Source organism: Macaca nemestrina, chromosome 6 (assembly GCF_043159975.1).
Source record: "Macaca nemestrina isolate mMacNem1 chromosome 6, mMacNem.hap1, whole genome shotgun sequence".
NCBI classification, from domain to species: domain Eukaryota; kingdom Metazoa; phylum Chordata; class Mammalia; order Primates; family Cercopithecidae; genus Macaca; species Macaca nemestrina.
Genome location: NC_092130.1, coordinates 93,048,085 through 93,073,029, shown reverse-complemented (window position 1 = coordinate 93,073,029; position 24,945 = coordinate 93,048,085). Strand labels below are relative to the sequence as shown.

At 33.6% G+C, this 24,945-nt stretch overlaps 1 protein-coding gene across 1 annotated transcript in view; it reads right to left on the bottom strand.

Annotated features, from left to right (window-relative positions):
- Window positions 1-4,551: 4,551 nt before the first annotated feature.
- The window catches only part of LOC105475034 (EGF like repeats and discoidin domains 3), a 456,215-nt gene continuing 435,821 nt past the window's right edge, over window positions 4,552-24,945 (bottom strand). The window contains exon 11 of the mRNA XM_011729971.3: window positions 4,552-7,534. Within this exon, the coding sequence (XP_011728273.1) occupies window positions 7,385-7,534 (150 nt within the window). The 3' untranslated portion in view covers window positions 4,552-7,384. The remainder of the gene's footprint in view (window positions 7,535-24,945) is intronic.

Below are 24,945 nucleotides of genomic sequence, written 5' to 3'. Positions count from 1 at the left end.
TCAGTCACTTGTGGATTTTTTAAAGTGTATTTGTGTGATAGTCAACACTTCATCCACAAATTATTTAAAATATATGTTATCAGGTAATACCAGTGTGTTAAATTATTTTTACTAATAGGACAATATGACAAATTGTAGAATAAACAATTAGCAACTGCTTGGCTGGAGGCAGGTCCTTCCTGTTGTTCTTGTATTCGTATGTAATGAAACTCATTTTCAGTACAGCTTGACTTACAAGAAGAAAGAGTATTGAACAGGGGTGAAGGATGTCCTTAGATCTATGTACAAATTATAGCCCTGCAACCTGGGCAGATCTCTTCATTTCATTCGGCTTTTCTTTGTCCTCTTGCAAAATGGAAATGCAAATCCATAGTTACCATGAGTAGTAAAGTGTATGTTAGGTGTCACAAATATTAAATTTGAGGGTTTTGGGAATATTTTAGATGTTACCCTTCCAGGATGCCTTCCCTGATCTGCCTCATTGATAGGTATAGGTGCCTCTACTCTATCTTCTCTTTACACATGGGGCATATTTTTGTCATAACATCCATCATAATCATTTGCTTTCTTGTCTACCCCAGCTTCACCCTCTATACTGTGAGTTCCTGAAAATCACTGTATTTTCATCTCTGTATTTCTAGATCATCATATAGTGGCTGGTACAAAATAGATGCTTAGATTTTACTGAAAAAAAAAAAGATTAACAACAAAAGAAGTTGAATAATCTCAATATTTTCTTAAGACAAATACAGTAGTTTCTCCAAGTGTATTTTTTATGAAAGAAATTAGCTTTTCTTTATATCGCCAGTGAAAGTGAAAACATATTTTAAAATTTTACAGTAATTATATTACAGCCTAATGCTACAGTCTGGAAGTACAAGTATCTGTTATATTAGGCTTGGGTAAGAAAACACTCAGGAAAGGAATTAGTGTTATGAGCTCCAGAAGTATGGAATTAGAAGGTTAGAATGAGGGTGTGGAGGGCATTTGATTATGAATTTTTAAACCAGAGGTCGCTTTAGAAAAATCTACTTAAAATGCATCATGGTTTATTACAACAAACAAACAAACACCGAACATATGGATCTGCATTGTGATTAACCCAGAGTGGCAGGTCCCTCACAGGCAGCCTTGACTCATGCTGCAAGCCCACCTTCAGGCCATATTCAATACTTGGGTGAATCTTCTTTAGCTGAACAACGAAATATGATGGGAAGACACTGGTATTTTGTTAGAATATTTTATGGGGAGAAGGGCAAAGGGCTTTACCTACTATATAGGAAAAAATCACACGATTCTGTGTTATACACTTTGTCTCTTAAAAACCCTCTTAGGCTTCCGTCAGCACACCTCTTCTCTCTTCCCACCAAGCCTCTAACAACCTTCTGTTTATAGGAGCCATACAACTCTGGCTCTAAACTCACGCCAGCCACCCAGTATACCAACAACTGGCAGCTAGCAGACACCACCCATTTAGAAAGCAGTTAAGGAGACTGCGTTGCCGTGGTTTTCAACTTTTATGTCTGTCTCTGAGTTAGAAAAATAATTTACACTGTGATCACGAACACATATATACTCAGGAATATAATTGAAATAAAATGTTTGTAAAATAATTTTTACAAGGGACTTATATTTTTCTCTCCTAACTCCTTCCTTCTCGTCTCTCCTCTTGTCCTAAAGTATTTAATTTTTTAAAAAAGATACTACTAGTCTGGACCCAGCAGTTTCCCTATATTAGCAGTTTGAAAACATTGTTTTACTATTGTTTGCATGTGGTTCTCAGACTCTCAGTCCACGTCTCAAGCATCTTATCAAGGTGCTTACACCACTACAAACAGGGATTTTGAGCATGGAGTGGGTAGGGAGGCTGCTTCTACTGTTAAAAAGTAGCATTTAAAAAATATTATTACCTAAGAAACTTGAGAACAGAGGAAATGAGGCTGCCTAATATCGATTATTTAGTGCTTCCTTTGAGATATGCCATTTTTAACCTCTTTGCCCAATTCCTCTTTCCTGGGTCCAGGCAGAAAAGGTCTTTAGCCTTGAAAAGCACTGTGCTTCTCATGTTCCCTAGGGCCACTGGCCTGCTAAGGTTTCTCTTCCTGAAAGGCAAAGCCTTTTTTATTGTTAATGTTGCTTTAAATCCCAGCTATACAACCTCTAAAAAGTGGAAAAATGATAAAATATGTGTAAATTCATGTTTAATCTGTCACTTATTCATCACTGAAAACATTCCTCATCTCTTTGTCATATGCACAGTTGTCTTCCCTCGAATTCTCAGGAATGTTTTTGCCTGATGCTTATGTAAGTTGTCACAAGCTGTTTCCATATTGGCCATGGGGGATATATTGTTTGTTTGTTTGTTTTTAAACGGAGCATTGCTCTGTTACCCAGGCTGGAGTGCGGTGGCGCGATCTACCCTCACTGCAACCCCCACTTCCTAGGTTCAAGCGATTCTGCTGCCTAGCATCCACAGTAGCTGGGATTATAGACACGTGCCACCACGCCCATCTTGTTTTTGTATTTTAGTAGAGACTGGGTTTTACCATGTTGGCCAGGTTGGTCTCAAACTCCTGACCTCAAATGATCTGCCCACATTGGCCTCCCAAAGTGCTGGGATTACAGGCATGAGCCACTATGCCTGGCCAGAGATATATTGTTTAAATGCACCATCAGTCTCACTGCCACCACTCCCTTTACAGGTGGCAGCTGGTTGAGCTTACATTGTAATTTATCATCATTAACATATATATGTGTGGATATATGAAGGGCATTATGGGGATTTTACATGAATATGGAGCAGTGTGGTTCATACCTTTAAGGACATTAAACTAAAATTCAATCAGAAGCAGTCACCACATGCAATGCTTAATCATATAATATGGTGACCATTTGCTGATGGTTCGACACCGTATTTCCAAAGCATCAATGCTTTCAAATGACTCAATCAACTTCTGCGAAGTTATGCAAAAACTGCTAAATGCAGAGCCTTTTATGTTTTCCTATTTTTGCTACCAAATTCATTTAATAGAAATAACTCTTTGAGTAAGTGCACTTGCCTACGGTGGAAAACACTTTATTTGGTGGCAGTGTTGAAACAGCCAATATGAATTATAGGCATTTACTGAAATAGAATCAAGAAACCTATTTCCCCCTTCGAAATCAATAGAAAAATTGCTACTTACACTAGGTATTCTTTGTCTTTGTAAAGACAAATGACAGTGCATTCTGTTTCATGGTAGTTGAAACATTTCTCAACTGGCAAAGTTGTTTGGTTCTCTATTGTACCTGTGCAGATAAAAGGATCCTTTTGCATCTCAAAGGCTAGAGGTAATGTTTTTCACAAATAAATAACATACTAAAGTGAATGTTAAGTTTTTAAAAATTAGCCTTTTGAAAGAGATAGCACTGAATTTCTGACAGTAAAAATTAATGTTTCTTTATCAAAATCTTAATTAAAGTCTGAAATGGTAGATCTTTGAAAATTCAGGTTATATAGAGAGAATATTTTCCATTCATGAAGTTATCATTATTACTTCATAAAAAACACAAATTTCAGCCTATGCAGACTTTTCTTCTTAGAATTTGAAATGCTTTTATTATTTTTGCATCTTGAATCAGTAATCTTAAAAATTTTATACTTAAAAATTTTCTGTTGGATAATTATTAAATATTTTGCTGTCACAATAAAATTTTACCATGTATAGATGTTGTCATGATTCCTTATTAGTGCTACTGAAAATATATATGTATAATTTCTCTTATTTAATAAAAGCACATTTATTGTTTGTTTATGAGTATGTGCAAAAATTAGGCAAACAATGGAATCCCGTTGATCTGCTCATATTAAAATGCATTTAAATGGGAACATGTATGAGTACATAACAGTGACTAGTCGGTACTGGGAGCTATCAGAGATTCGCTGAAGTTCAAACAAGTAGTAACCTTTCATATCTTAATTCTTCCCTAAATTGTTTGCATCCTAAGAAAATATCAAAAAAATAGCAAGTACACAGATTTAGTATTTCACCAGTGACTTCCAGAGAGCTAGAAACAGGATTTATGAAGAATCCACGTTATGATTTTCATTATTCAATAGCTAATGTTACATGGATAAATACATTATAACTGTTGTATTATTGCTTACTACTGACTGGATTTCTTCATTATACTCCTGGGCATCATGAACTGAAAAAACTATAGAAATGACAGCAATATCATCTGATTAACAATGGGCAGATCAGTCCTGGTACACAATGCTTTATACATGAGGCCAAAAATGACTTTGGATTAAGAATATTTTAGTAAAACTTCTGCATCTAAAAGGAGCAGGAAGAATGCACACACTTTAATCATCTTCAAAAGACCAGTTTAGCTAGTATCAATGTATATTTAGAGGTTGTTGTAATTTCTGTTTTTTCTGTAGCTGTTCAATTGTCCTGTGCAAAGCAAAAATAAACCAAGTATGTGGTCAAGAGTAGTGGGCATTCACATTCAGACAATTTGTGTATTCTTATAAATGTGTTTAATTACAACTGCTTCAAAAGAATCCCAGATTTTCAAAAGTTTATTTTAAGTTTGGAGACTAGACAAGGTCATACTGGTTTTACATCCTACGTGATATAAGTATATATACAAAGAAAAAAACAACATTGGAATATTACACAGCTTGAAGGTTTGCAAAGGTTATTTGTGTCTTAGTTATTTCTGTACTTAATGACACATCTGACGCATTGAGTATTATATTTCATAATTTGTTGACTAGCAAAGATACAATCATTAGTAACCCAAGTCTTCAAAATTCACATCAAACTTTATGAAGTCATTCAGAAAGAGAAAGTCAACCCTAAAATTAAAATTGGCAACTATGATAAATACTTTCAAAAGGATGTAGACAAAATGGACATGTTTAAAAGTTTAGTTTCATTAATTGTAAAACTAGCACGTTATAGTTACTCAATATAGTGAAGACTAGGTGATTCTTATGTGTATTCTAGTTATAGTATTTTATTGGTTTTAGCGTGAATTTAAATAGAATAAATTTACTTCACTTTGATGTCACTGACATGAATGACACAAAAGCTACTTCATAATACTACTTTACAATAATTTTCAACATTTCCATATGTTGGAATCCCTTTGCTGTCATCAATTTTGGGTGTCATGGGACAATAGGTATCCCGTTGGACATGATGTACTGTGAAGAGCATATAAAGCAGAGAGAAAACGAAAAAGCAAGAGAAACTCATTTCAGTGTGTTTTCTAAAAGGAAACAAATATAATTTTAATCAACTTCCTTGGAAAATATTTTTAAAACAGGTAACAATAGAAAAAACTATAAAACATCATATGAAATGAAGTAATTTTGGAAAAGTAAATCATCATAAAGGATAAGTAATAATCTTAAAAATATACTCTTAAGAATGCATGTAATTTGCAAAGGAAAATGGCTAGATATTTGATGGGACAGTAAACCTTGAAAGAAATTGGCTAAAGAGTAAGTGTGTGTATATTTCTGAACCTAAGTAATTATCTGTCACATAACTTTAAAATTTAGCCAGTTACAAATATTTTAGAATCCTAACTTTAAAGTTATCTAAAAAAGGCAATATGGAGGAAATTGCAATTTTGTTTTTGAAAGATGTTGAAAACTGATTACCATTTCAGAGGCTTCAAATTCATAATTTCATAATAAGAACAAGAAATACAAAGCATATGGGCAAGGAATCAACATGTGACCAGACAGTCCCCTTAGACCAACTAATTTCGCTCTTATTAAAAATGCCAGTACGATTGACTTTCTCTTTAAATTCTTCACTATTATTGAAGACCACTCCATATATACATCATTAAGAAATGCTGTTAACACATGGACAGACAAGACAGTAACAGTCTAGTGGCTTTTGTTATGCAGCACAAATATTAAAGGAAAAAAATAGCAGTGTTGCGTAGGATCTTAACATTTCGTACACATACCATCCTTTCTTTTCCAAGACATTTAATTTAAAACTCCAATAATTCTGTCTAAGCCTTATAAAATAAATACTTGTAAAGCTTATAAATTAGATGTTGAAGACTTTTATGGAGGCAGTGTGAACTTTAATTTGAGAGACATGTCAATGAAACCTCCAGTATCAATAACAAATTGTTATGATAATTGCTTATTTTTTCCGGATCTTTGAAGCAAAATAAATAGAAATCAATTTTCATTTTGAAAATGGTTTACTACTTTGTCATTAGCAAACACTTTGTTTCTCACAAATAACTCCACCTGTGCTTTCCTGGGAAACTACCACCAGTTTCAAATCTCAATAAGATGTTAGTTTCACAGGAAATGTGGAGATGAACAAAGAAATGATGAGTATGCTTGGCCAAGGTATGCAGCACTATATTAATGTTTCTTTGCTAAATTTTTATAAAATAAACAAATAATGAGTCTGTTTTTAAAAGTAAACATAAGAATATGTAATTACCATCTAAATGAAGATTTAAATTTAAAGAAACATAATATATATATTTTTTGTTCCTTTGTGCAAACTGAGAGTATGGCATTCTTTATGAAGGAAGTATTTGGAAATTAAATAGTTATGGCTTCCTTCAAAAATAAAACTGCAGATTTAATTAATGGATATTAAATACAGATCAATCTACTGATACGCAGTCATGTTATATATATATGAGTAAACATGACACTTCTTTTAGGCAACTAATAGGAAATTCAGTTAGGAAAAAAGCATTGAATTATTCAGGTAATACACAATATAAAGAATATAGAATAGAACCAAAAGAAAAAGAAGTCACATAATGTCTTATTAGAAATAATGAAAGTAAAATGAGAATTATAATGTCAGTACTGCATGTTACATATTCTTCTTTAAAATTTTGTAATAAACATTGACAGTGTTTGGTAGGCACAGGGAAACAGGATAATGTAGAGTCATTACAGAAGAAAAAAACTTATTGCTAACATTGCAGTATTCCTTTTATCAGAATTAGGTGAGTATTGGTTGTAAAAGCTCTATCAACTGTTGCTCTTATTTGATAACTTTGAGATTTTTTTTACTCTTGCTATAAAAAGAAGGCTACTTTCTTTCCCTAATATATTTCTACCAATGTAAATAATTCAGGAAACAATGAGAAAAGTAATTCACACTTAATGTGATGTTACTTAAGTGATTTGACCAATAAAAAAATCAAATTAAATCATTGAAAAGGCAGGCTTAGACCCCCTTAAAAACACAGTTAGTTGCCTACCATAATTTGAGTACTTTTTCATGAAAAAAGAAAAAGAAAAACATTCAGTTTCCTACAGATTTTGCACAGTTCATTCCATGGAGATACTTTTAGGGAAATAGGGAAGAGGGTTGTGAAATGTAGCCTCTCCTCATTCCTCCTCTGTGCAGCCCAGCAGCTCTGACCGCAATGTGATCCTCCCATACCAGGACCAAGGAAGGATTCTTATGTGTCGTGCATAGATGGGAGGGTCGATGACGTTTTTTCTGTGAGTGTCATTGTCAAAATTGCCCTGGAAGACCTAACAAAGAAGAGCAGAAAATGTCAGTCATATAACCTTTTTTCTTTGAAATTATTTTTATGTTCCTGTTTGGAACATTTTCCCCAAACATGATATTTGATAACTATTCATTTTCTTTTCTTCAAACTATATTGCAGCTTCTTTTTAATAATAATTATTTTAAACTAAATGGTCAATTAATGTTTAAAGAGTTAAACCTTGATTGTTTAATGCAGGAATTCATAGATCTGTCATTTTCCTCTGCATGTTTCTCTCAATTAAAAAAATGCAACAGGTATTCATTTTTTGCTTATGTCACAGGCTGAACGTTAGTCAGGTAGTTTGCTGAAGATGCTCTCTTCCAAGGAGTGACTCAGAGATCCAAGCTGCTTGCAAAGTACAGCTGTCATTTGGAGCATGTAGCCTCCACATTCACAAGGGGTACGGGGAGGGGAGAGTTAGCAGACTATGCAGGGTGTTTAAGAGAACAAGTATGGAAGCAGCTTATATTACTTCTGTATTTATCTGTTTCACCCTACCTAATTATATGACTCCAGCCTAACAGCAAAGGAGGCTGGGCACTGGAAAGAAGCAGAAGGCTATCTGGTGAGCACTAACAGCCTCTATCACAGTGCCTTTTGCTCACTTCTTCTCACATACAGAATAAAATTAGCCCATCTCCAAATGAGACAACACAATCAATGCTGTTTTTGAACTGTTTTTTTCTTCTTTTTTGGCTTCATCTATTAATTCCTGGATCCATACAATACTATTGGGATAAATGTGAGTTATAATATCCTGACACTTTGCATAGAATGTCTGTTCTTCTTTGGTAAAAATGCTTTCTTTTTTGTTTTTTGGAGCTTTTCTATTGCCACATGCTCTTCCCTAAAAGACTTTCATAATAACTTGGACAAATGTCTGCTTCAGAAAACAAAACAAATTTAAAACACTGGGACCACGATAGGAATGGCATTAAATTACAAATTATGTTGGGGTAAACTGAGGTATTTACATGTTTTAGTCTTTATCTGAAGAATTTTATCCTTCTTTTTCTTATAGATTCTGAACATTTCTTATTAAAGTTATTTCTAACTATTTTATATCTACATTTTTTTAAAATTTAGATTTAGTTTAGATTTTTAAATTTAGTTTAACTTTTTAGAGTAAAAATCTCTTCAAGACTTTCTGTTTTCACTTTATGAATCATCTTACAATTAGAAGATAATTTTCTTTCTTGTTTGACATCAAATTTATTTTCTTATTTGGCATCAAAACATAATTATGTGGTCAAAGAGACACCTGAAAATAAAATCACCAAAGTAGAAAACAAAAAACAACCAAACTTCATCATCACATGACAGAATACTTAACCCACATCTTTCAGCATTCTGAAATTAAAGAAAATGTTTTAAAAGCCTTCTAGACTAGTCTTATCTGGTCACAAATGTTCTCCTGGAAAGAAAAAATCATATTCTCCTCAAAAGCATTAGGCAGTATGGCACTGATTAACAGAAGCAATAGACAAGACCGAAAAGTCTCTCTGCTGGTTCTGCTGGCATATCTAAGTACAAGTTCATTTAGCAGGCATTTTATGCTTAGTAATGCCCTGTCTTGCAGGCAGGAATAACTCATTCTGGACTGAAATGTGCTACTACTATGTAACAATGTCTCCGTTAGCAAAAGCTCACAGGTACCGGACATACCATAAACACTGGCCAAAAACCTTGAGAGGCTGTTGCTACTGCAACAGCAGAAAATAAGCTCTGGTTTACTGACATCTTATCTGACATATGAGGTTGGATTCAAATGTTTCAATGAGACTGTGGTATTACAATTTAATATGGAATCTAAAATCCAATTTTGTAGCCCTGCTAGTGAACTTAATGTATATCTTTGGGATAATAGAGTTTAAATTCATTAACTTTCATTGCAAGATGTATAACAGCCCAAAATATAGTTTTATACCACTTCTTGGGAAGGAAATACAGAAAGAAACAATTTTCTCTTAAGTGTCTGCTCTCCAGCACAGGTTTTGATAGGAATTATCAACCCAGAAAGTATTAGTTGAATTATTAATTATACTCATTTCTTTATAATGAAGAATACAGACAGAGAAACTATATCATCTCTGAAACTGAAAACAGCTATGAAATTTCTGATTTAGTATGTGAAAGTCATGGATATTTTCATGTTCACTTAAAAAAAAAGTGCAGTTTCATGAAACAGGATGATTTATAAAACAATAACGTTCATAGAAAAACAGCCGAAATCTATACTAGAGTCACCCAATTTACAGCCTCAAAGTACTGAAAATACATTTCTGTTTTCAGAAGCCTCTCAGTAATGACACAGTACAGAACACAAAGCACCCACTTGCTAATTCCAGGATGATATTTTGTACTTGTTGTGTAAACACATGGCACATGTGCTGTTTTCTTATCTCCAGCACTAGGAAGCCCCTGCCTAAGAATGCTACCTAAATATTTCACCTTGCAAAGGAATGCAAACACAGTATTTTTAGTTAACTTCATAAAATCTCTAAGATTTCTAGAAAGTGCTTTCACAGGCACATTTTAGAGACATAAGCATCTGAACTAAAACTGAAGTCTGAAAAGACTGATGGAGAACATTAAATCTCGATATAGGAATGAAAATATTTTACATGAGAAAGACACAGTTTGATTTGAATTTTTTAGAAAAACTATGCACAAGTTTCAGTTCAGGGAGGAGGCTAATTAGCTGATGACAAATTTGCTGATATATTCAAACATGATAATGCTTAGAGGTCTTTTTCTAACATATGCTTTTTCTAACATATGGGGTCTTGATTAAAAAAAACACTAAAGGTACTTTGCAGAAGCTTCCATAATTACAACCTAAGAGAAGATAAGAGAAAGAAAAATACAATTCCCTCAATGTAGCTATCTTGAATTTTTTTTCTAAGGTTAACTCTCTTGTGATGCTGGTTGAAAATACAAATCAGATTCTTGGGAGGATTCAAATCTCAGCATGGAGAGAATATCAGATAAAATAAAACAATAAAATCTTGCTTCTAGCAGAATTAATATATTTTTTGTAAGACGAGCTACTATTCTTTGTTAGGGACCACTATCTATTCAGGCCAGTATAGACATCATAAATAGGAGGCCTCCAGGGATCATGGAACAAAGCAACATTATTCTCCACGATGTAGTCAGAGAGGTGGGGCAAATTTCAGTTTCTTTTAGTAGTCATGGAATAGGACCCTAAATATCACAGAATCCCTTGGGGATTTCTTGCACATATGATTTCTTTAGAAAATCGTCTAGTTTGTAAAAATGTGCTTCTTTTCAGTTATCCTAAACTGATGAAAATTTTTAAAGAGATTCCCATTCTTCTAACTTTTTGGAATTTTTGTTCACATCATTCAAATAGCAAGTGGTTCTAAGCACTTTTAGATAGATTCCCTATGGCTAAACATCAGTATTTTACATCAGTATTAAACATCAGCATTTTAGTAAGATTTCAAGTGACTATCACTTCATCCCTCTGGGCTTTTGATGCCCCCTTATAGGTTTCATTATTTTTCTTCTGCTATTTGGAGACTATAGTTGAACTGCATCTGGGATTTCAGATATTGTGGAAATACAAAGGTTGAACGAGACTTTCTAAAGTTTTTTCTATTGATTGTATTTTCTTTGTTTATGGTATCAAGCATACCATTGACCTTACTGACTGTATCTGTACACTGACCTGCTGTTCTTAAGGGATAGAAGACAAAGGTAAAGATCCATTTTCCTGGGGCAGCATGTATGTGTGTGTGTGTGCAGAGGTGCTGGACTGAAAGAAAGCTCAGAATTCTTTATTTAACACACATAATTTCAATCCTTTGTGCTTTCATCCAGAGAGCTTATGGAGAAGTGAAATAAGACAGTCTTTGGTAGCTCTGATGCTCAGAAACCCTGTTTCTATCTAATTCTACCCATATAACGAAAGAATCTGAGATTTGGAAGAGAACTCAGAGATCTGCTATCAATAACTCTTCTCTCTAATATTTCTAACATGGAACTTTCAGCCTATCCATGGCATGCCTCAATACAACAGGACAAGTATGTATTTAGACAGTTTGAAAGTCTGTCTTTTTATAAGGCTAAAATGTATATATCTCACTTCAGTCTACTGAATCTAATGCTTAATTCTCAATGAAAATAGAACAAATAGCTTATCAAGAGAACTTCTGACATACTTAACAATAATTGACACAAACCTCTCAAAAACTCAGCTTCAGTGCTCTAGGCTAAACATTCATGGTTCCTTAAAAAGTTCTTCATGTTGCGTGATTTTCAGACCTGAAATCTTGATTGCATTCCATTGGGTAACATTTGCTTGAACTATGGCTCAATGAAAGTGTGGTATTTATTGCGACACAGAATATAGACATACTGTGAATAACTCAAAAGATAGAGTGCACCTTTGTTGTAGATACAGTATTTCTATCAATGCAGTGTAAAATGTAGAATAATTATATTGCATTTCGGGTTATAGTTGATTGATTTATGGTCAAGTAGATTTTGGATATTTTAATAATTTCTCCTCAGTGAGGGTTTTCCAATTTTTTTACTTGTATCTATTTTATAAAGCAACCATTTATATATTATATAAGTATATAATTCTGATTTTTGTGGGTGACATAAGGGACAGATGCTTATTAGTTTATAGTTCAGGATCATAAAATTTATTTTTATATACTGAGTGTCAACATTACTTGAATTTTTTTGACTGTCAAAAATTTCAGAGTTACAACTTGAATCAACGCTTTAAGTGATGTAAAGTCTTACGAACATTTTCATGGAATTAGTATGCATGAATCATGTCAAACATAACATTTTTCCATTTGAATAGTTTGGGAAAGAGCCTTCATTGTTTCTAATTCTACAGCTAGATTGTCAGTAATATTTTAGGCTAATCTAAAATTTATGTTCTACTTTGCCCTATATGCAAGCATTTCAAAAATCAATTTTTTTAATTAAAAAGTAAAAAATATTAAAATATGTAGAAAATTATTTTTAAACATTTCAGTTACTGGTATAAATCTATATCATATTAAACAAATCTTATTAGAAGCTTTGCATTTATGAAACTTCTATGAGTGATTGGCCATAAAAAGTCTGAAACCGAAGTTTAATTCTTTTAGCCAAAATAGACTGCAGCTATCATTCAGTGAATTCAATTTTCTAGGAAAATTTACCAGCATCCTGAAACCATTTCATGATTGAATGGCCAGTATATTATTCTTGATGTTTTTCTCTGCAATCAATTCCACTAAACCAATGAAACTCTGTAACAAAATTAGCCTCAATATGAGTACATTCTTCTAGATGTAATAAGGAAACAAGAAATTCATTTCCAGGTAAATTTCAATATTCTAGAAAGTGTTTCTTTGGAAAATAGTGATATTGAGAATTATATTCTAAGAGAGTCACCCAAAAAGTAGGGGTTTCTGTTGGAACCAATAGACTGTGTTAACACGTGTCTCCATTGATCATCAGCCTGCAGAATTGAACTAGGGGGTCGGTTTTCACTATAGGGCATCCCAACAACACTACAGCACAAATTGTCATCAACAGAAAGGAATAAAGAGCTGCCACAGCGTCTTCCATCCCATAGCATCCTGAGTAGAACCATTACCCTCCAAATCTGCAAATGAAATAAGGTCATAGCTAACCAAAACAATCTATCAGGAGGTGAAAGTCAAATGGAAAAAAATTCAACCAAAATGTATACATAGGACCTTAAAGTAGAGCCAAAGACAAGGATAAAGTTACATGTCCCAATTTGTGAAAATATAATGTGTGTAATCTATAGATAAGAGATCGAATGTGAAGAGGACTTGTTTTCATATCAACCACTAACTATAACATATTAGATAATCACTTTATTTTTCTGTATCCAAAAGGAGTTGATCATCTTGTCTTCTTTGCAAGAAACACATATCTAGACATATCTTAATCTTGAGTTTGCTTGTGTGTACTATCTTGAAGTAAATTGCTGACCATCAAATCTTTGCTCTGTTGAACAGTTCTGTGAGTTTAGGATGTGTCAAATCCAGTGTAGGCATAGCGTTTACAGACACATGTCATTCCAGTGATCAGTGTACAGTCTACAAAACCATGTGTAACAGGAGTGTGTATTAGATGTTAACCTTACCCAAGGAGGAGTCTGTTCTTTGCCCTCAGCTCCTTGAAGGTAATTTCTAAGCCCTTGGAATGGCCTGTCTGAGGAGAGTGTTTTTGTTTCCCAGGGGGCCTTGGGCCACACCAGATAGCCCATGCTAACATTGTGGTTACAGTGAGGTCTTCAGGTCAGCTTGACCACTGAAAGGGTGAAAACTAAAGTTAGCCACACAGATGGTCAACCATGTCTAAATGTCGGAGCTTCCATAAAAACTCTGAATACCAAGGCTAATGTGAGCTTCCTAGTTCGCAATACTCTGGGCTTATTGTCACATACCATGGCTGAGAGAACTTAGTACTCTCCAGAAGTCTCCAAGACAACTGAAAGCTTATGCCTGGACCCTCCTGGACTCTGCCCCATATGCCTCTTCCCTTTGATGATCTGTATCCATATCCTTTCATCGTGATAAACTATAACTGTGAGTATGATAATTTTAATTGTGTTTGTGAGTTTTTCTATTGAATTATCAAACCAGAGAATGATCTTGGGGAACTGAGAATGTGCAATTGATGTCAAAAGTCAGGGTGGGTTTGGGGAATCCTGAACTTCGCAATGAGTAATTGGTGTTGAAAGGCTACAGGTTTCATCTAAGTTTTGTTGTCTGAAACACTGACAGTTGGAAAAGGAACCTCAATTGTCTGAAAGGGTTGTATCTACAACTTCCCCAACATCATGCGCCAGCCTGTGACAGACATTCAGGCTTTAAAGTTAATTGTGAACTTACTTTCTATTCTGATTCTTTGACTAAATCCTGAAAGGACAGTCCATTGAAATTTAATTATTTTGACTCATGAGTATCCTTTCTAAACCTTCTACTGTTAGGTTCTACTCCCTCTATTTTACTTGCTCTTCTTATTTTCAATTTCTGGATGATATTTATTCTCATGAGCATAAACCTAATAAGCATATCAAACAACTGGTGTTACTCGTCCTCTTGCATATTTCAGTAACAAAAAATTCAATTTCTTTGTTCTCCTGTATTTCTTTAACATCATTTCCATAAAAGCTTATAGGTCCTTTGAGAAATACTACTTTGTCTATCTACTTGGGATTCTTTTGAAATCCCTTAAGAAACTGCAGTCAGATTTTCTGAAAGGTATTGTGCATGGTCAGAGATATAATAATTCTGCACCATAATTCATATTGGATATTAATTTTTATCTATATCCCTTTTAAAATGATGTTTTGTTCCATAAACCCTTTGAAAAATCTAGACCCTGTTTGCTTCAGAGATTTCTTTGTTTCTCAAGATTTCTCCGTGAAATTACTTGAGGCTTTCAAATTGCCTATTTAACTTCAAAAATCTAATTATAGAACATTTTTGTTTGATGGGAGAAGTGAAAAACAAAACATGGGGACAGGTTCCATAGTCTTTCTTTCACCAGGGCATGATTCATTTTAAACCATTAAAATGAATATATGGGTTCTCTAAAAAAATCATTTCTATTCCCATTGTTGCTCTCAAGAAATTTCTTGTGGCTCTAAAGTTTGCTGTCTATTGTAATTATGTATAAAAGTAGATTTTTGGCTTCAAGAAATACTACATTTCACTGAACTAATCTGGCTTTGCTTCATGTTCCTAGTGTATATAAATCTCTAATTATATCCCAAGAAATTCTTTACTACACCACAAATTTGATGTTCACTTACAATTCCTGTAGCATGATTTGCACTCTACTGCTCCTTCTGTTAGATTTTTTTTTTCTGAAAATGCACCAATGAAAGATTCCAATAATAATTGGCCAAAAGATAGGCAAATGTGTTTTTTTCCCTACCCTGGCAATAAAAGTCCACATTTCTGGCCCTTCATTGCTGCTTAAATTGCCAGATTCTCTTTGGTTTCCATGTAGTTGACCTGAAAGCTGGTTGAGGAACATAATTCTTCATTGGGAAAGACAGCTGTGTGATAGCTTTCTAAAATTCATTCTTTCTTAGATCCTCTGGAATTTGAGAGTATGGGAAAAGAGGAGAAAATAGCACATTTTAATAGTATTTTTTAGAACATTTAACTTCTGACTTTGCATAGAAGAGTTCAACTGTTCCTAAAAAGATGTGGGATTAGGGGGTCCTATTCTCCCCAGTAATATCAACTTGTGTATTACTGGCAAGCTGGCGTAGGTAATACTTGTGATTCCCTAGTGCGCTGTGACAGTGACAAGTTGAGCTAAGACTTGCCAACATCCTACTCAGCCAGATGAGAGACAAAAGGGACTGGGGGCAGAGTGTCCATCTTCATTCATTGTATGGACTGTTTTCTTACATAACCTTGGCTTTAAGAAGCAGAGAGCTGGTAGCTCTTTAGAAAGAGCCCAAAGAGGCTCACTAAGAAGTTCATGTTACCTTTTGTTATTAGGTCTTGACCTTGAGAAAAAGACGTAGTGAAAAATCAAAGCAAAGAGTCCATCCTCCTTGACTGTTACCTTCCTTTCCCCAAGCTTACTGGCATTTAGAATGCAGAACCTAAAAGCCAGTAGGTAGGATACACCACCATATTTAACTTCTTTTATGATGAAAGTCTCCTTAAATAATAAGAGTATCTTAGGAAATATATCACATAGGATGATTGCCTATAAAGATTTATGAAACATAAAATATGCCATTCTAAACTGTGGCTATATATTTAAACTATCTGCCTTCCACTACTCAGATTTTGACTGCCATAAGAAATATTCCTACAGAAAAAGTAGAATTGAGAAATCATCTGCTTTTCAAAGACATCTCCAGGAGATGTTACCAGGAATAGTCGGAAAGTAAAGGCATCTACTTTTTTCTTTTTAGTCGAACATAAGAAATGTAGAAATGCCTTTCCTCTTTTCTATAAAAGTACAGAGCAACTCGCCTCTCTATTGAGTTCAAAGCTCATCTCTCAAACTCTCATCCTAAATCACACTAGGTATTTTCCATCTCATCAGAACAATTTGAGACTTTACCCCTGACTCTACCCTTCATGGTAGGTATATAAATGATGTGGCAGTAGAGAAATTGGTGTGTTTTGGTAATTCTTGCCATATTAGGAGACTTTTCCTCATTTCGAGTCTCATTGAAGAGTTTCACCCTTTCATCCTATCCTTGTCAGAAATGACTTAATATTGAGCTCTATGTATGAACACAGAAGTGATTTAAGCACTCAGTCATATGATTTCTAAGCCAGACTGGTGATGAGGAGAAAAGAGTATTAGGGAGTGAGAGAAGACAATCCTGGAGATGGATGCAGAGGTAGCAAAGTGGAATTGTACAGCTGAAGCAGGGTGCCTAGGTGTGAGTGTAAGTGTGTATTGCCTAGGCACAGAAAGTAGTCATTCTCCTTTATCCTCTCTCCTGAGTATCCTTAGTAGACCATCGTCCAGCTGCAAGACATAGAAGATCTTAACTGGAAACAAGATTGCAAGATGAAATATTTGGAATATACTTACACTAAAGAATGTATCATTTATCTAAATTGAAATTTAACTAGGTGTCGGTATTTTTATTTGCCAAATCTGGCAACACTATATGAAGAACACGAGGAACGCCAGACCTAAGCTGAGCAGTCACTAACTCTTCTTTGGGATAAGCTAAATTTTAGGTCTTTTCTTAAGGAGTTGAGGGTATATTATTATTAAAATACACTTGATCTCAGAAGGGAATATTAAACTTTGCTATTACTTATGGCTATTGAAGTATTACCAAAAGGAAGAAAAGAAATAAAAGTGTAATTTTGTTATATAAAAGTTATATTATTTTCACTCATACATGAGGAATGTCTTCCTTTAATTATTATTAAGTATCAGACATTTCATTTATCTGTTCAAAATTGATTTTGTTTCTAATTTTATTGGAAATAAGGAAATTAGTTCTTATGTTGTTTTCTGAGTTTGGTCCTCTGCTCACAGCTTCAGAAAAACTGAGAGGAATGCCTCTTCACACAGGTATAATCACTGAATCCGTCTTTTGTTAAAGTTATTTTTTAATCAGTTTTGTGTCTCAAATTACGCCAGAAACTTTTTGATGATGACAAATGGGTTCCCTCTTTAATAAGTGTCCCCAGAGGGCTTATTACAGGTGTATTTGTCCCAAGAGTGCTCTATACATATTAACATAGTTTCTCTTTGAGATTCAACCAAAGGAACTACATAAAAATCACTGTCAAATGATTAACTTTATCAGGTGTGGCAGATTCAGAAATCTTTTTATAGTTTCCCATAAACATGGACATATGACAGGTATCATTTATTCTTTTTCAGATTTAAACTGTGAAAAAGTAGAAAAATACTGCCACATTAATTAAGTCATTGTGAAAGTGTTAAAGGGGAGACTTAATTGCTAAACATATTGCAGCTGATGGTGTGATGGTGGATAGTAAAAATGGCATATGTATCATGCAAAACTAATGTCCTTGAGCATTTTTTAGCATATAATAAACAATCAAAATATTAGTTGTTTGGTGATTATTTAGAAATAAAATGGGTTCAAATTTTTGCTGTATTCTAATTGATGTAGTTTGGATATTTGTCCCCTCCAAATCTCATGTCAAAATGCAATCCTCAATGTTGGAGGTGTAGCCTAGATGGAGGTGTCTGGGTCATGGGGGCAGATCCCTTACATATGGCTTGGTGCCCTCCCTATTGTATTGAATGAGTTCTTGCTCTATTAGTTCACAGGAGAGTTGGTTGTTAAAAAATAATGTGGCATCTTCTCCTCTCTCTCTTGCTCCCTCTTCGACTTCCGCCATAAGTAATGAAGGTTCCAGATGCCTCACCAGAAACCATGCAGATTCTGTTGCCATTCTTGCACAGCCTGCAGAACCATGAGCCAAATAAAACTCCTTTCTTTGCAAATGACCCAGTCTTAGGCATTCCTTAATAGTAATACAAAACAGATTAACACCACTAGTCAATGGTTAATGCATACTTCAACGATCAAAATAATGACGTAGTTTCTGTAATACTTAGATTGATCAAGTACTTGTTTTCCTAGTAGGAAAGAAAATGATCAGATTCACCTAAAATAACATCATAGTTTCTTCTATTAAAAATACTAATTTTCTCTCAGGTAACATCTCCTGCTTTCATCAGGCTCATCACTACCTCTTAATGAATGACAACTTCACTGAATTTTAAACGATTTATTAAAGTTTGATAGCCTTGATCATTCTACTGGGGAGCTAATCACTAATCAATACTTTTAATATGTTAGCATTTTTAATCAATGCATAGAGTCACAGTTGGGCTAACACTTGATGATTTTTCACAGTAGTAGTATAAGAATGACCTAAAAAGCATGAGTAATTTTTTTCATTGTGAAATACTGTCATTATGCAATTAGGTCTATTAATAAATAAGTCACACATAAACATGAGATATTCAGAATTTTAAGTGTACACAATTTTAGTGATTTCTGATGAGTGATGGAAAATTGAGAAGATAACAATAAGAAGATTTTAACTTTTTTGGCATTTGAGCACTGGGAAAGGTAAGGTAATAAAACATGTAACAACATTTTTATTATTTTTCATTTATGAATATTTTACTTTGATAGTACTGCTATGTAACATATTCCTTGTGTTTTTCACACTTTTTTTTTTTTTCATTTTTGTGGGAACATGTGCTAACTAGAAAAACTATATTGTTTCAAATTTTAAGGGAGTTTATCAAACTGCCTGAAAATGTAACTCTGAGTTTTGGAGACAAAAGATAATTAGCAAGAAAAACAGTAAACATATATTTTCTCATTATTATCGTATTATCCTGACTTGTTTTCTTCTTTCTCCATAAATTTATTGAGAATGATGTTTCATAGCATCTGTACTAGGTGGTTATCTATCATTAAATAACCATCATAGCAGTAGGGATATTCTTCCTACTCCTTGCCCCCAACCCACCCTAATATTGGTGAATTTTATGAATTTTCTGCCTGATGTATATTTATTTCTACCACCTAATTGTTGTTAAACAGAATTCTGTTTTTGCTCTTTTATTTTTTAATGATGAAGGTTAAAACACCCAAATGCCACCAAAAAAAAGTAAATGCTTCACTGACCAAAATTAACTGCATATCTTACATCGACAGTATTTAATATTAGAAAATGTGAAATAATGTACAAAGGATTTTCTTTGAAATCTCACAATTAATCCTTAAGGAAGGACAACTGGCTTTCCATTGATATTTCCAAATAAACTGAATGACTTCTTAAAATCACTGAGTTCCTTCAGACAGAACGGTTTCTGGTTGTTCCTGCGCTAATGAGTCACTCTGGTTTGTATTTTATTTTCAGCATGTAGCTAGTTGTTCCATTCTATAGTTGCACTTACATTGGGCGCTAGCCCTCTCTCTGATCATCTCTATCCCATAAGCCCCATCTCCTGTTCTCTCCTTCCTTTCCTGCTCTTAAATCCTTCTTTACCCTAGATCTGAGAACAAATATCTTAGGGCAGGTAGGACACTTGGAGCTTATGTTAAACATGGAAATGGAAGCATAATACTTTTTGTAGGAGACCCAGGGCTATTTGCTCGTGGACTTGCATCCATTTTTCTGTCTTGTTTTTGACCCCAGGCCTCCACTTCACAACTGATTCTGATAAGTGGGTCCCTATTATGTTCTCTGTGTACCTTAACAACTGCTATCACACTACTCATTGATGACAATATGCTGCTTTCTGAATTCAGTTTATTTAACTAGATTGTCCTTTCCCAATGCAGCAGGCAGACCTAGGTCTGCAAACTGCATTCACTTTGCTAAATCAATTATTCTGTACTCAGATATTTCCTGATATATTTCATTCTTGGTCAGAGGCCTTAGCAAAATTGACAAGCATCCCATTCTATTTTGGGCATACCAGCATATATCCTAGTCAGGTATCACAATATTAAATTACAAGGAGAAAAGCAGAGAAACTTCTGAATAGCAGTTGATACCAAGTGGTGTTTATTTAAATAATATCCATGATGTGCTTATTACACATTGCATGCCTGTATCAAAACTTCTCATGTATCCAATAAATATACATACCTACGTACACACACAAATTAAAAATATGCAAATTAAAATAAATAAATAACAATGTCCTTATTTTTAGACAATTCTGAAATAACATGATTGTCTTCTTAACTTTAGTTTCAATTAAGTCACTCAGCCACCAAATATTTAAGTAAGTCAAATAAAGTGACTACATGAATTTCTATCATGTAGGGGCACACTTCACTTGCTATTACTGAATCCTAGTGTTTTGTAAAAAGCCATGTATATTTTGGAAATTGCTTTTTGAAAAGCAGCCTCCTTTCTTTCCTTCCCTGCCTTATTTGAAAAGAGTAATAGGACTCTGAATGGATGAAACTAATGGTCTCCAAGTAATATGGAGAGAAACTGTCCTTGATCCTGCTGCTCAGAAACATGCAGCTGTTCCCTCTTGAAAGATAATTCACTCCCTTTGCTTTCCCCTCCCCCGCTATCATCTTCCTCTGTGATTGCCACTGCCGATTCCATTTTATTTACCTCCTAAGGGATTCTTCAGGTTCTGAGTTTCACACCCAGATCAAATTTCAAAAGAACAGCATGACTATTATTGACTACTCATCTGACCTCTGCCTTACCCATGAGCTGGACTTTCAAGGTATTAAACATTCAAATTTAATTTCAGCTCTCCAAAACTACTCACTTCAGCAGAAATGACAGGATGCTCTGTGACATCTGTAATTACTGTTGAATTTGAATATCCTTCAATACAGACCACGGCTGACAGCTTTATTAATGAGGACTGATGATGTTGCTGCTTCTATTTTTCACACCCATGTTGAGAAAGGGAAGGAGGTTGAAAAGGACCAGGGACTCGTTTCTTCTATTGGAGAGTGATGGACTTGTATGAAACTGACATAATCTATGTGCTACTTCTTCCCTAGAGTTGTTTTATCAAATACTATACCTAGTAGGTTATATTTTGACTTTCCAAAATAAACAGATTAAATCAAAGTTTTTCCACCTTTACTAAGCTTCTCATTAGACTGGGAGATTGTGTCATATTCAGATTTTTTTCTCACATGGAGTCTGCCAACCGAATACAAAATTGAATGAATATAAATTTCACCTCCTTTTAGATGATCCCCCCATCTAATCTGCATCCTAAACTACTTAAATATATTATTTCAATTTAAAATTTGTTTAAAGTTAGTGTTTACTTTGTGATTTTCATAAGGGAATTGGCAAACTTATTAAAATTTAATCTTATTTTTAGAAACATTGATTCATATTGACTTCCTCTGACCAATTAGAGGCCAAAGTCCTAAGGAATAATAATAAATTCCATTCTCACTAGAAAAACAGAAAACTACACTTAGTTTCAAAAATTTAATTTTGTTTTTGGCATCAATTAGTCATTTTTCACACACTTGCTTATTATTTAAATTAGCTGGGGCCTCTGTAAACATTTAGATTTCCAGCTCATCTCCAGAGAGTCTGAAGCAGGGCCCAGAAATATGTATTTTTAAACAAGCTCTCCCCATGAGTGTTATAATCAGACAATTATGGTAACTACTGAATTAGAGAGTTCACCAAGATATTGCAGTTTATTTCTTGATGAATATATGTGTGATTCATCTTTAAGGACCAAGAAAGTCTTATTGGAAACAGGGGATTTTATTTTTTATTTTGGAAAATCCAGGTAAAGTTTCAACTTTCCAACTTATGCTTTTACAAAACCCTGGATAATTTTATGGAGGAAGATGAAATACAGTATTACCAGCTTCTTTATTCCTGAAAAAAGAAAGCTCCTATGGTGTGAATTCAGACTTATTTAAACACTATGATGTTATGACTAATATACTGGATGAGAAAACCCATTTTTATTTCTAATTTTTCCATATAAGTACTCTTCCTGAAATTTATTATTGCTTTACTTTGGCTTATAACGTGAAAAATTAAATACTGAAAGTGTTTGTCAAGTTTTGCAGTTTTCCTGCTAAATGTGGTAAAAAACAGCTCCAAGTGTATAAAACAAATGTCACTTTCATAAGGGCAAAGGAACATTTGACTTTCAAATAAAAATGTACCTGAATTAATGCTGTAGAGAAATATAAAAGTTAGTTAAATGTTAGAAAATGCTGTAGACTAGTAAGGGGAAAATACAAATGTATGCACTGTAATGAGAATGTCATCATAGGCTCAATTACAAGAGATTTAATGTGGAATTTAGCTAAAAAACAATACTAAAGTAAACTGCAATTCTTGTGAATGCTATGGGAGGGTATTCAAAAACTGACATCTCAATAAGGAGAACAGAGTATTATTTTTCTTCAATTGACTTTTGGCATGTGTGTGTGTGTACACACACATGTTTATTACATATATGTAAATACTCCTGTGTGTGTGTGTGTGTGTGTGTATGGCATTGCTTTTCTGAGGCTTAGTCATTCTGATTAATAAAAAACAAAAAGGCCATTGATACATTTTTTGAGTTTTATACCACTTACTGTAAACCTAGAAAATTGCATTTATTTTCAGATTACTTTTCTGAAGTAATCTTGTGTCTGGATCTACATCAGACTTCCACACCCACACTCCCAAAATCTATTAAAGCAAGCAGTCAATAAAAACAAATGGCACAAAAGAAGACTTAGAAGCTTTTGTTTATACATATTTCTGTTTGAAAAGTACATCTATAAAACATCTCACAGACACATGTTTTGCCCTGAAACATTCAATTCATCTATTATATTTGTCTGGATGAAAGCTTGTGGTTGAATTGGCACTTGTAAATATTGAAGACTTTTTTTTCCTCTTATGGAAAGTAACCATGGAAAACAAGACAAAAATAATGTTAAGAATCAATAGGAGATGGCTTACTCAGCCCCAGAAAAAATTAATTGCTAAGTAGTATTGAGCCCTTTTAAACAGAAGAGCGCATCTATAAAGGATATATGAAATGATACGCAAAATAGCTAGTAGAACCAGTAATAACAGTAAAGCAAAAGTTATTTTGATACTTATCAAAAACATATTTTATTGATATATATGTATATTTACATATAAAATGACAACATTTTCAAGTATTTAAATAACTTAGGCAATACTTTTTCTCATTTGTTTTATAAAATTCTTTTCTACATAAAAATGGAGATATCTAACGCTCTGTAATTGCTTCTTCCCCATAAAAAATTTCCTTATAATAACACTAATTACTGAATTTTTATCTACAGTTTACTGGTGTCAGTTGTCTTCTTCAATAGTAAATAGTAAACTTAGGCTTTTATCTTAGGCTTTTCTTCATTATGCCTAATTAGTTACAACATTAAAAACAAACTGGTCAGATTTCTTTTTAAAACTACCAGTTAAATTGGCTGAGTTTAGCCAATTGTCATATATTTATAACATAAAAATGCTTTCATTAAAAATTTTTACATTATACAAATAATAGCATGCTTTATGGTCTCACAGGGGAATTCCAGCTCACATTATTTTTAGTAAATAGTATGCATCAATCTACTTTCACAATTTTCCAACTTGCCTAGTAGAGTCTACTTTTTCTTAACAATAATATTTATTTTGGTTAGATGTTTGAGGTGATGGATATCCCAATAACTCTGATGTGACCATTACACACTGTATATGTGTATTAAAATATCATATGTAGCCCGCCAAATATGTACAAGTATGACACATCAATTTAAAAAAGAATTATTTTGGTCATGTCCAAATCGTATGTTATAATAATTATAGTTCCTAAATATGTGGATTGATAGCTATAATCTATTTTGCTTGTGTTTATGGAGGTAAGTTTCTGGGCTTTAACATTCATTTGAAGGTGGATTTCAAAAGTTTAAAATATGTATCACAAATCCTGAAGCAATCACAAAAACAGCAAAATGTTATGGCTGATAATTCAACAAACATGATTAAAATGGAATCACTGAAAATTTGATTAATCTAAAAGAGTGCAAAAATAGGAATAACAAACACAAATAGATGTGACAAGTAGGAACTAAATAGTAAGATGATAAATTTAAATACAATTACATTAATACTCCCATCAAATATAAATTTTATAAATGTTCCACTTGAAAAGCAGAGACAGTCGGACTGGCCAAAAGAAGATCAAATTATATGCTGCATAGAAGGAATACTTTTCAAATATAGAGTACAAATAGGTTAACAGTAAAAGGATGAGAAAAATGCTAAAAAACTATATGCTAAGGTAGCATTCGTAAAAAGAAAGCTGGAGTTAATATCTATTAATATCACACAAAGT